Source organism: Medicago sativa, chromosome 2, assembly GCF_051527215.1.
Source record: "Medicago sativa cultivar Bolivia chromosome 2, Bolivia_mono, whole genome shotgun sequence".
NCBI lineage: Eukaryota > Viridiplantae > Streptophyta > Magnoliopsida > Fabales > Fabaceae > Medicago > Medicago sativa.
Window position 1 is genome coordinate 26,609,623 of NC_140750.1, and position 13,927 is coordinate 26,623,549.

At 31.2% G+C, this 13,927-nt stretch overlaps 1 protein-coding gene across 3 annotated transcripts; it reads right to left on the reverse strand.

The window, feature by feature from the left end:
* Positions 1 to 3,796: 3,796 nt before the first annotated feature.
* On the reverse strand, positions 3,797 to 12,561 carry LOC146945866 (putative uncharacterized protein YDL057W). Of its 3 annotated transcripts, none has more exons than XM_085744158.1 (8): positions 12,099 to 12,561; positions 8,018 to 8,085; positions 7,813 to 7,937; positions 7,618 to 7,700; positions 5,786 to 5,907; positions 4,735 to 4,899; positions 4,420 to 4,513; positions 3,797 to 4,295 (listed from the first exon to the last, which is right to left on the reverse strand). In XM_085744158.1, the coding sequence occupies exons 2-8, from the start codon at positions 8,022 to 8,024 to the stop codon at positions 4,094 to 4,096; spliced, it is 798 nt and encodes a 265-aa protein (XP_085600284.1). In that variant the 5' UTR covers positions 8,025 to 8,085; positions 12,099 to 12,561; the 3' UTR covers positions 3,797 to 4,093. The 3 variants fall into 3 exon arrangements, with proteins under 3 accessions (XP_085600284.1, XP_085600283.1, XP_085600282.1); XM_085744157.1 differs by lacking the exon at positions 12,099 to 12,561 and adding an exon at positions 8,966 to 9,055; XM_085744156.1 differs by lacking the exon at positions 12,099 to 12,561 and adding an exon at positions 8,961 to 9,052.
* Between the last annotated feature and the right edge of the window lie 1,366 nt (positions 12,562 to 13,927).

Consider the following 13,927-nt stretch of genomic DNA (forward strand, 5'->3'; position numbering starts at 1 on the left):
AAACTAGTAACAAGAGATCAGCAAGCCAAAACCACTCAAAACAACGACATGAACAAACACAATGAACAAGGCAACAATTGCATGAAAGGAAAGTAACAGAAACAAAGGTTAAATGAAATAAACAATTACAACAAACAAAGCAACGATTACGAAGATTCACAATAATCATAAGAATTGATTTAGAAAATAGGAACTTGAGGAGAGACAAACGCTCGCAGCGATGACGGTGAAAAGAAAATAAAACGGCCATGAAGCGTTCGCCGGTCTATGAAGGTGAGTTTTCGATTCTAGAGTGATTCTAGGTTTTTTGGCTTCACGTTTTTCCTTACGTGGGCTTCACGTTTTTAGTTGAAAGTAACCTCAAAGAAAGGGAAATGGATCATCTCCTACGGGTATGTCTACTGCCCTATTTTCTAACAACATAATATCAAGGAAAGATAAATAATTAATCAACATTTTTTTTTGAGGGAAAATAATGAATCAACATATATGTAAACAAGTGTCCTCGTGAGCTTAGCTCAGTTGGTATGGACAATGCATAATATATGCAAGGTCCGGGGTTCAAACCCCGGCCAACAAAAAAAAAATGTAAACAAGTAAAATCAATAAAAAAAACAATGATTTTTTGTTGTAAAAAATTTCAACGGACCAAAGAAAAACTATACTCCCTCCGTCCTGGAATAACTGACCCATTTTCTAAAAAAGTCCCAAAATAACTGACCCATTTCAATTTTCAATACAACTTTCATAATTCTCAATACAATATAACACTAAATAATACTACTTTTATCATTCCCAATACAATATATTTCACTTTCCCCTTTATTTATACATTTTTCTTAATATGTGTGAAAAACAAAATTGTGTCAATTAAATTGGGACGGAGGTAGTATGTTTTTTCAATGTACCTTTTATCAAAATCAAAATTATCAGAGAAGATATTACCGGATTGAGTCACGATCATGTCGTTTTCTTTAAGATTTTGCAGCACTACTCGAGTTTGTGCAAGGTGGACTAACAAACGCACCACCTCCAAGAAAAAATAGCACAGTTCACCTATTCAATTACGTGATGCAAATATTGTTGAATCGTTTGAATAAACGACTCAATATGGTACGAAGACCACTAGAAACTGAAGTGACAAAAGGAGTAGAAGAAAGGAATGGTACGAAGACCACTAGAAACTGAAGTGACAAAAGGAGTAGAAGAAAGGAAGAAGGACTCGTTAACACAAGTCAAAGGAGGGAGAACGGAGGAATAAAACACAAGAAGCATCCCACTAGAAACTGAAGTGACAAAAGGAGTAGAAGAAAGGAAGAAGGACTCGTTAACACAAGTCAAAGGAGGGAGAACGGAGGAATAAAACACAAGAAGCATCAACTGTGAATTTTTTGTGTGTAGAATGTACCGTGTGAGTTCTCTATTTATAGAGAAAATTCACAACTAATAAGTGAGAAACTTTGGGAACAAGTAATACATTACTTTGACATTAAGTAATTCACATATAAGATCTGATACAAAAATATCTCAATTGAGTACAAAAATATATTATATTTATGTACCAAAATATATTTCAGATCAAACACTAAACTATATTAGATTGCATACCAAAATACTTCGTATTGTGTTCCAAAATATGCTAGATTGCGTTAAAAAATATTTTAGTAAAACTTGGGGACAAAGAAAGCACTTTATAATAATGATTAAGTTAATTATTTAATTTATCATTTCCAAATAATAAAATATATTAATATATATTTTTTATTTAGTGCTTACTTTGTTCACTTAATTATGCACCCCCTAGAGGTAAACCCCCATTATATAAATACTACTAATGTGTGGGATCCATCCGAAGTGGGATTTTCATTTTTTTCAATTCACACTACACTAGTTCTAACTGTTATGAGAATTTGTGTTTAGTCAATTACTCAATTTTCACACATGTTCCAACACTGTATACAAGAAACTCAGTTAAAAATAAAATTTCACACATGTTCCAACATATACAAGAAACTCAGTTAAAAATAAAATAATACAAAATTGCAAACAACAGAATAAAATAATACAAAATTGCAAATAACAGCATGGACAATCGGAAAAAAGAAGCAAGTATGCATGGGAAAAAAAGCACATAAATAATAATAGAATCGGACAAAAAAAAATGCAAGTTGAAGAATTTGATAGAGAAAAGAAAAAATTGGCATGGAAGATGACGGTAGACAAGGGTTTGAAAGACAATGAAAAAATTTCAAGTGTTTACGTGAGATTGTTAGATGGAAGTAGTATTTATATTTTTAACTAAAAAGTCTTATAAAATCTAAGAATTCATCAAAATCTATAGACAACAAAACCAGTATAATAGTAATCACAACAAAATCAGAATCCTTGCAAAAAAGTAATCGGAACAAAAAAATAAATAATAATAATAGAATCGGACAAAAAAATTTGGCCATTTATATCTTATACAATTTATTTAATAATATTGTATCGTATGTTTAATTTGATTTGTATGATTGTAGATTATGAAAGTTGACCTCTTAAATCAATATTTTAGGTATAAAAAAAATATCAATGGTTCATGTTATTGGTTAAAGTATATATAGGAGCAAAAGAGATTTTCCAAAAATAAAGACGTTAGGTATGAAAAAGAATTATTTTTGTTATTTACTTTTAAATAAAAATATGGAGGTGACTTTTTCTTCTACTTAGGAATAATTGAATAGGATTTAATTTATTTAGCAATTAAATTAAATGAGTATTTTTTAACAAGTAGTAAATAAATATTGTTAAACCGATCTTTTAAATAGTAATTTAGGCATTTTTCTTCACAAGTAATTTAACGATTAAGTTAATATTCATTTTTAGCTTAAGTTCAGTTAATATATATAAGATTTAGGCATTTTTCTTCACAACTAATTTAACGATTAAATCAATAGTAAATTTATAAATGAGTGACAAAAACGTAAAGAATCGAGGTAAATTGGAAGGATTTGTTTTTTTTAGGAATTGAAACTCAAATTCGCCTATATTGCACGAACCAAAGGCAATACTAATCCTACAACTATTTTTGGTGAACGAATAGTGTTACAACCAAACACGAAGTTTGCATAATCAGCAATGTTTATGCGCATTAAGGACAAACCTTAGATGATGTTTTACATGTGCTGATTTTGTTGATCCTCTTACAGAAGGTAGTTTTTGTTTGTAAAAAACGTTTCTTTTACAATTTTTTAAATTAAAAAAAAAACTATTTGTAAAAGGAACAAGAAAACCAACAAATGTAAAACTGCAACTAAGTTTTGTTCTTTTATTAATCCACCATGACCAAACTGTTACTACGGTAACGCTTTTGCATTTCTTGCTCCAGCATTGAAGTAGTTAGTTAGGAAAGAGCAAAGAACATTTTTTTTTTTTTTGAAACAGGAGCAAAGTACATTTTACTATGCCTATTTTCATTCAATTTCATTCAAGAAGAGTAGGTCATTAACCTTGTGAAAAAAATATTTGCAAAGAGTGAGAATATGGATTAGCCAAAAGCCAAAAAATGGAATAACGTTTTAGATGTAACGTTTTACATAATCTCAAATACCATAATTTGAGACCGTCTTACAAGGTCACAAACCATTTGGTGGCATACTCTTTTCTTTTTTTTTTTACCAACCTGGTTTACTTATTTTGTATTCTTCATTATTTAACTAGAATTTCCAATAGTGCATTTAATGGACAAATCATCAAGTACACGACGTGAAACCATAAGCAATCACAAAAGGATGAATATCAGAAACATTTTATACAGTTGAAGCCCAATTTAAAAATTTTATATTCTCATCGACTAAATTGAGAAATCCGTACATCAAATGTAATTTCATCAAACTTCGAGAGAGAGAACCATCTAATTTACCCTTTTTCATCATCTCCATCTGGATTATTTTCCAGAGGAAGATGTTTGAATTAACTGGTTAATTTTCTTAATCATCCGTAATCAATAATGTCAAATGTTGATATAAAAAAGACAAACAATGGTGACAAATATCACTTGGAAAACAAGAAAAATATAGGAAAATGAGGAATTCATGTCCAAGCAAGAACAGACCTAGCTAACAGTACCCTTATTGTGGTCAATGGTTTCCTTGATGAAGCTCATAACAACTGAGGATAACACGTCTTGATGACTACTGTATGCATGATTAGCTCGTTTAATGATATGCAACTTGTGATTTGGTATGACCTTAGCAAACTCGTGCGCACTTTGAACGGGGATAATTTTGTCTGAAGAACCGTGAACTGTAAGGACCCTGCCATATATGATGTAATTTGGCATTAGCATATTTATGCATCAATGTAACTTGATAAGTTTATCAACGAAGAAATGGAGCCAGAAGTAAAAGGAGAAGAGATCAAACAGATTTTTCCCCTAACCTGCATTCTTTGTCAATCTGCAGGCACGCTTCATGCATATTTGTACCCATGCGATCCATTAAACTTTCCTTAGTAACACGGTAATCCAAACTTCCTGCAACAGTAGATGTCCTCAAATGATCATTTAATAAACAACATAGTAATTCAATGCGTATGTGCTACATAGATTGAAACAAAGAACTTATAAATTTTCATTATCTGAATTCTAAAGTTCTAAACTCAAGTAACTTTGCACGCATTGAACAAGATAGTTCATGATTATGTCTAGCTCGAACTTTGTGCTTGTGATACTATAAGCTTGAGTAAACAATTTACCTGACTTCGTCTTCACATCAATAAAACCCTCATTCGTAATTCTTTCCAAATAATCTTTACCAAGGCGTTCTTCGATGCCTGCCTTCAGATCATAACGTCCAGAGAGGTTGACAACAGTTTTAATGTCATGATATTTGGAAGCATAGAGAAGCACTATGTCACCTCCTGCATCACAACACAGAAGCAATTACTATTAGTCCGATCAGCTTAAACAAATTTGCGTGAAAGGACAAAAGAATTTGAGATGATGGATGGTCAGAACTCAGAAGTTACACTGACAAGTCAAATTTTAAGAACTATCTTAAAATGAAATATAATGATCAAGCACATATCTGGCACGGTTTTACAAAGGTTTCTTTACATTTCGACGTATTGACTACTAATCTCATTTATAAGTTTGGATAGGAAATTAGGTGTTATGCATCAATTAAATGAAAGCTCATACATGATCTTTTTTCTTTCTTTCAGAAATTACACAACCCTCTTCATATTGCATCAATCAAGGTTGCAATCTTAACATCTAATTCAGGGTTGACATGAAATTATACTGACAAGAACAGTTCACGTCATAATTTTGGTGTATGGAGAAAAGCGTCTGCACCAGCAACACTCTATTTTGGGAGGACCCTTGGTTAGATGGTGGAGGACTGAAAGACAGTGTTGGCAGGCTGTACATAGTAGCTAAGGAGAGAAATATTAAGGTTAAGGATTGGAGAAGAGAGTTATTCCAATGGCAAAATGACTGAATGTTAGAATGTTCTAGTCTTTTAAATAATGTGGATTTCGGAAAGACTCAATTGGATAGGTGGATTTGGGTGGATGGGAGGGGGGGAGTATTCAGTTAAGAAAGTGTGCGATAAATTGACTAAGAAATTACTAACAATTATGTTCAGTGCATTTGGAACCCTTTGATTCCGTTGAAAATTTCAGTGATGGTTTGGAGATTACTTCAAGATAGACTTCCAACCAAAGTCAAGACACATATAATCACATATCCATAAAACATATCCAGATATACATTTTTTTCATATAAGCAAACAAATCAAGATACCTTTACTATGTCCAACAATTGCACGGATTACACGATTTGATTCACGGAAATGTTGAACAACAGCGTGTAATTCATCTACCTCTCCCCAATAGTTACCATACTGGAACGAACCTTCGCTTTCCCTGGAAGGTAAACCCGCAAGCTAAAGTTAAGAGAAAGCAAAGAATGAAGCATAGCTAGCAATGAAGACAAGGTATCAGACTTCAGAAACTTCAGTACATGAAGCAATGAAGAAAATACCATCCAATTTACACCAGGCAAAGAAATAGTGAATGAATCAAGTCACTCTTTGAATGTTACCATCTAATACCAAAATAAAATTATTATAAGGAAATTGAGTTACAGAAGATAAACTAGTTGTACAACTAAACTGACAATTCTAAACTAACAACCACTATTGTAAGAGTAATTTCTTCAACATTAGTTATTTATGATTAACAAGTATAACATATGCGACCAAAGAAATCGCATCAAACAGCCAGAAACACACTATTTCAATTATCATACAATCATATGACTCATATTCATCCATCTATTGAAGGCATGTGCAGACACCTGGCACAAATTTCTACATTCAATAATTTTATTTTCTCAATTATTATCCGTGTCAATGAGTCAATGTGAATGTCAACACAGGTATATGTTTTAAGCACACCAAACGGGCACAAGTTCAAAGTCATACACTACATGAAATCCTAACGATCCTGAGAATTAGGGATGGGCAAAGTTCAGTTTAGACCAAAACTGTGTCAAAACTGAACTGAACCATAATGCAATAGTTTGAACCAAACTGAACCGGTTTTCAAAATAGTTAACTGTTTTGATTGAAAAAAAACTGAACTGAATTACTACTTTAGTTTCATCTTTTTCTTTTCTTTTCTGGTGATAGAGAAAGCAAGACAGGAACAAAAACCAAACAGCAAGGCAACAGCCATGGGTCTGAAATCTAATAAAACTAACCAAAATTCAAGCCCCTAGCTATGCCTAAACCAACCAGCAACAGCCCCCCAAACCAGAAAACAGCTACTGCAGCCAAAACACCAACATAAAGATGCACAGCTGACAGAAAACAGCCCTAATAGCTGCTGTTCTGTCATGACAGCAGCGCTAAAAACAGCCAGCAAGCCACCCCACAGCCGAAACACACTTAAAAACCAGACGACAGCAACAGCGTTACCTCAAAAGGCATATGAAATTGAGATAAATTTTGATGAATATGAATGAAATGAGTACCTCGGAGCTGCAGCAGTGGAGATGAATCACTACCGAGGGATCCCGACGGTGACCGGAGATGGAGGGATCACGACAGTGACCAGAGATGAATCGTTACGGAGGGATCAAGGCGGAGGAATGAATCATGCTTTGTAGGTTTTGTTGGATGGATCGCAAGAGAGCAATGAATTTGGTCCAATTTGGGTTCAATTCATTCTATTTTATTTTTCAAAACAGTTCAGTTACAGTTAGTAACTGATACTTACAATACAGTTCAGTTTTGAACTTTTACACACGGTTCAGTTTAATATTGGTTCAGTTCGGTTCAGTTCAATAGTTTGGTTCAGTTTTTGGTTTTTATGCCCACCCCTACTGAGAATACATGTATCCGTCCAAACATAAATGGCATGGTCCATTTTCTATATTTCTCAGCTTTTAGCCTATCTATTTGTAGTATAGTTCAATTTCACAAACATTTTGACTGCACATGGATCAATTAAAATCAATAAATGGAATCAAATAACACATATTGCATCATCCATCTCTATACATTCAAACATAGTAAATTTGAATATTAACTCAATATGGTTGTGTTATGCATCATCATAAAAATAACTTACCCATTTCCAGAAAAGTCAAAACGGAAAGAACTAATTTGTGCCTTTTCCAATGCAGCAACAAGGTTCAACATGAGGTTGGTATCCTAATAAACAAAAAAAATTTAAAATTAAAAATAATCAATGAAAATAATCTGGCAAAGGAACAAACTTTAGAATAATACTTAAGTCGAAATAAAAAGGAACAAAGGAACAAACTTTAGTGCAACGAAAGCCATGACATAAGATAACAATTTCGTTGGTTGCTCCACATTCATGTAATATGCCAACTAGTTTTTCGCCGCGCTTGTTAGGTATTATCACTCTCTGATGACTCTGATCAGCTACAAAAACAAATGAGAGATTATGCAAACATAGTTACAATGTATCACATGTAATATCAAACAAGAGAACATAAATATACCTGTCATGATTGTAGAATCCACTGACTTTGAAATCGTGCTCCTTAGAGTGTGAGATTGTGTATTTGACCTAAACAACGGAATATTCAGAAGCATTAAATTACGTTTTTTTGTTGTTGTTATTGAAGAATAGTGTTCAAGTTTTTGTTTTTGAGCTAATGTATTTTTTTTTAAATTATATCTCCATATTTTTTATCTTAGGCTAATGTATTTTGTAGAGGTATTGCTATGTAAATTATGAAAATTAATTCAATATTTTTTATTGAAAATTAATTCAATAATATTGATATAATTGGAAGAATGAAAAAACCATCCCAACATTATGTAGTATAAAAAAGAAATTATCTACACCAACAATATAACATTATTATAAAAGAAATTATCTAAAGATATAATTGGAAGAATGAAAAAACCATCCCAACATTATGTAGTATAAAAGATATAAGGGTTCGTTTGGTGCGATATGATAAGAGGTTCCATAAAAATAGACATAAGGGTTCGTTTGGTGCGATATGATAAAGAGGTTCCATAAAGATAGACACTTTTGGTACTCACATAAAGATGATAACCATCCCAACATTCAAACAAACGAAGAAACACATTAAAAAAAAAAAAAAAAAACACAAACTTTTTTATAAAAAAGAAATAAAAAGTGTAAATATTGTTGCTTTTTCCATCGCTAATTATGCAATCATTATTTCAATCGTCTTTCTTTTCTCTTCTATCGCTGATGAACAAGCATAAGAAAATTGTTATATTGTTGAGGAATCACAGAAGCAAAAGAAATATTGTTGCTTTTTTTATAGCTAATTATGCAATCGTGTTGTTTTTTATGGCTAATCAAGAAAAACAATTTCAATAGTTTATTTACAAAAACAATTCTTGATTCACAGAAGCACAAGAAAACGACAATTCGATTGATGGAGTAGAATAAAAAGGTGTTACCTGACCTGAAGGGTGAAGAAGCTATGAGAGATTTGGCAGAAGTGGGAGTCGAAAAAGGGTACACCGCGCGTTTTGGCTATACAGTTGCTAACCCAACTAAAAAAATAATGATTAAAATTGGGGTTAAATATGTTTTTGTTCCTATAAAATTTTCCCTTTCTAGTCCTTATAAAATTTTTAATTACTACTTTTAGTCTCTATTTTTAAGTTAATTTTTGTATTTTTTTTTTAATAAAATTGTGCAGAAATGTGTATAATATTATAAAAATCTCTAAAAAAAAAAATTAATTTCTTTTAACAAAAACATAAATTAAATATTAATTTTTAACTGCCAACAATATGTTATGGACAATGCATCAAATATGCAAGGTCCAGGTTCAAACCTTGGCCACCACCAAAAAAAATAAACCGCCAACAATATAAAAATTCATATTTAATTTATGTTTTTTTAAAAAATTCTATTTTTTTTTCGGGAAAGATTCTTATAATATTATAACTTTTTTTGCAAAATTTTATTAAAAAATATGAATTCTACATATGAGTTTACTTTAAAGGAGGGACCAAAAGTAAAGATGGAAATTTTTTGAGGAACTAAAAGTTGAAGGAAAATTTTAGAGAGACTAAAACGAAAAGTTGGTATATTTATAGAGACCAAATACATATTTAACCCTTAAAATTATGAAGAGTAAGTTGGATAGGATTAGGAAAGGTTTAATTTATCCCTTTTCTATTGGTGTATCAAACAAAGGATTTGAGTAGAATATGATATTTCTATCATATCATGTCTCCCTATCATGCGCACCAAACAGACCTTAAAGTGATAAACAAAAAATATAGACGGTCACTCCGTGTTTGTTCTCTCTTTTTATTGCGCTAACGTTTGTCACTCCATGTCTGTCTTCTTTTTTGAAGAAGCACTCCATGTTTGTCTTATCTTTTTATGGAAATTATGAACAATATGTTTTTATGAAATTAGTTAGATTTTAATTAAAATTATACATATAGATATTTGTGATTTCAAATTGTAACATGTTTATCTTTTTAAATTATAACATTTGTTTAAGGCTTTTGTCAAAAAAAACATTTGTTTAAGGCTATAATTGGAATAATAAATAATTTAAACAAAAATATAGACGGTCACTCCATGTTTGTCCTCTCTTTTTATTACGCTAACGTTTAGACGGTCACTCCATGTCTGTCTTCTCTTTTTATTGCGCTAACACATGTAAATTATGAACAATATGTTTTTATGAAATTAGTTAGATTTTAATTAAAATGATACATATAGATATTTGCGATTTCAAATTGTAACATGTTTATCTTTTTAAATTATAACATTTGTTTAAGGTTATAATTGGAATAATAAATAATCTAAACCAAAATCTCGAAGTATAGCATATACTATATATAAAGAAAATAGCATCTTTTGGGCTGGTCTTTTCTCTTTTAAAATTGCCTCATAATAACTTAGCACAATATATTATAGGTTTAAATGTGTCATTGGTCCCTACACTTTCATCAGATTTTGGCATTGGTCCCTGCACTTTTTTTTATTTGGCATTGGTCCCTGCACTTTGTAAAAATATTGGTATTGGTCCCTCTTTTAACTTTCTGTTAAAAAAAAAAACAAAAAACTAACGGAGTGCCACGTGGCCCAATCATTTCACGAAACGTGGCACAAATACCAATATTTTTACAAAGTGCAGGGACCAAAACCAATAGTTTTGTGTTTTTTTAACAGAAATTAACAGAGGGACCAATACCAATATTTTTACAAAGTGCATGGACCAATTCCAAACAAAAAAAAGTGCAAGGACCAATGCCAAAATCTGATGAAAGTGCAGGGACTAAAGACATATTTACGCCTATATTATATTGTCAACTTTACTTCGGATTCCCTTGAGTGTGAGTATTCTCAAGAGTCACCGCCCATCGGGAGGAATCAAACCCCTATCCAATGTAACCCACCGGGTGGAATCAAACCCTTTCGAGCGTAACCCTCACAAATTATTATTATTATTATGCTTTACTTTTTAATACTCAAGTACATAAAGTATGAGTATTAACAACTAATCACATTAGTGATTCTTTACTAGATCAAGATTCATAAACAAGATCTACTTTCAAGATTATATATAAATCTTGTAACTTCTTTATCAATTAATAACAAAGTATATTAATTTTTATCTTTCGTTATAAACATGATTAACAATCACCAATGTCAAATTATGTTGTTTAATATTCAAAGGACAAGTAAAATAGTCCAACTTTATATATTCTTTACGTAAGATTTACCTTAACATGTTATCAACCCAACTCTACAAATGCTACTACTTCATCTTAATACTTAGTTACTCTAGAATTATAGAACATACATACACAATGTGTGCATTAAACCATAAGTTCCATATTAACAATTATTTCATCAAACATCATACATGCGTGCAATTCTACAAAACCAATCCAAAAGTCCAGTTTTGTTAGTAAACAGACTTCAACTTCGTCTATTTAATTAGAATATCAAACGGTGTCCGAATTGAGTAAACGAACATTCCCTGGAAAGCTTAGAATGTCAAGAATATAAATATAATTTTAGTTTTGGTGTTTAAATATCCAATTTGTACAGTTTTACTAATGAACGTGTACAGGTACAGAACATGTCAGCAGTTTTTATTCAACTTATAATCAGAGTTTTGCCCACTATACTTATTGAAATTCCACGATTCTAGTGCCTATTATGTAGATAATTTGTCTACTTTCTAATGGTTCAAGTTCCACTCTCAAAGGATATTTGTAGCTTAAGTTATACCATATTTACTAACAGGGTATCTAAGCTGCAAAATGCAGAATTTCAATCTATTCCTTTTTTTTTTCACTTACTCAATTGATCATAATTCTACATTTCTTAATCTAAGACATTATTACCATGACATAATAGTATAAAAGTAACTTTCAAAAACAAGGTTAAACGTAACATCCTTTCTAAATTCAATCAAATGCAAACACATCAATCCAACATGCATCAACATAAATTCTTATAATTTTTATGCATGAAACATGTTCTATTATTCTTAAGCTATAATTCTCAATTGTCAAAACCCTAAAAATTGCATGAGGAACGAGGGAAAGGGAACTCACCATTGATTCTAGACTGAAAATAATAATGATTCAAGCATATGCATTTATTCTCTTTTGCTACTAACTTCCTCCCATTTTAGCTTTTTCCCCCAAATCTCCATCTTCAATTCATAGCTTCTTCCCTTTGATTACGCCAAAACCTTACCTTAATCTTGTTCCTATAACCATTAATCTACTTTTCTGATCTTGAAATGAGTGGATTAATTTAATTCCTTGCTAGGGTGTAAGGTTTCTACCATTTTCTCAAGGAATGGTGATGGATGATGGTGTTAAAGAGAGTGTTGCCGATAATAAGAATTAGGATGAAAGGAAATTGAACTATAATCCGACTTGGGTGATTGATTTATGAATGGGTGAGAACATGATTGCATGTAAGATTATGTAATGGTGTTCTGAGCTTTTTTCTCCCCTTTTTCTTAGGTTTTAACGTGAAAGAGGGAGAAGATGGGGAATAATTCTACCTCATAAGGTTGACTCACTTCCTTTCTAATAACATTTGTGGTCCTAAAAGACTAAAATACCCTTTCATTATTTTATTTTTTTTTGGTAGTAGCCGGGGTTTGAACCCCGAACCTTTGCATATTTTATGCATTGTCCCAACCAACTGAGCTACGCTCACGAGGACACCCTTTCATTATTTATTCTATCTTATTTAGTTAAATTCACTAATATTCAAAATCATGGAATTATAAACATATAATACTAGATTAAAAATACTATTCATAGTTTGGGATGTTACATTCTACCCCTTAAGAAGATTTCGTCCTCGAAATCAAGAAATCTAACTAACGACTCTCAATTCTCTGCTGCATCACCTTGATTATCTTAATTTAGTACGTTTGGACTTACCGTATGGATCATCGTTTAGATATAGTCGTCTATTTCTTAACTATAAGGATCTCTATTAGTTTTATTGGACAAATAAGATAATCTCTATTAGCTACAACAACAAAGTAATTACATAGTTCATACTAGGGTAAGAATCACAAGGTGTCATGAATATGCATGAACATACTTTATTAATGTCAAATATCAAAACTTAGAGGTGATAAATGACGGAATTTATTATGCAACCTTAACCGTTTTTGCCGTAATTTTATTATCAATCCCCCAAATAAACCTCTATGAGACAACACAAGTTTCATGGACAATACTAAAAAATAAGTTCGCTATAATAAGTGAGTGAATGTATTTTGTAATAGATAAAAATAGGTTCCTCACATGCTTAGTTGATAATAACACAATGATCACAAAGAAACAATTCTATTGATAAAATATTTAGATGTCTCATTTCATAGTTTTTAAGCATAATAAATCTCATCCATAGAAAATAATATTTAGACTCATAACTCTATTATTAGGACAAAACGAAGCAACATACATCATTTCCAATATCCAAGCACAACTATGACAGAAAAACACTTAACAAGTATAGTAAAACTGTCATTTTGAATAACTAATGTCCCTCAAAGGTTTAACACAAAACATCAATTAGAAACAAATATAATGAACTCCTCATTTTTATCAATATGAATGTGGAATGATGATAAAATAGGTTAAGTATAATGTTTTACCTATTTAATTTATTTTAGGATATCATTGTACAATGCTATACAATCTAATTGATGAGATATCATGTCAAAACGAGGTGAAAACAATATCTACTTAAAATCTTAACTATTTCACATGTAGACTAAAATCATAATTCTCATAATTGTCATTCCAAATATTTTATACTTCACATGCTAAAATACCAAACTTAAATTATTCATCTCAATCATTTTATTATACCCTTCTTTCAAAAAAAAAATGTTACTATACCCTGTACC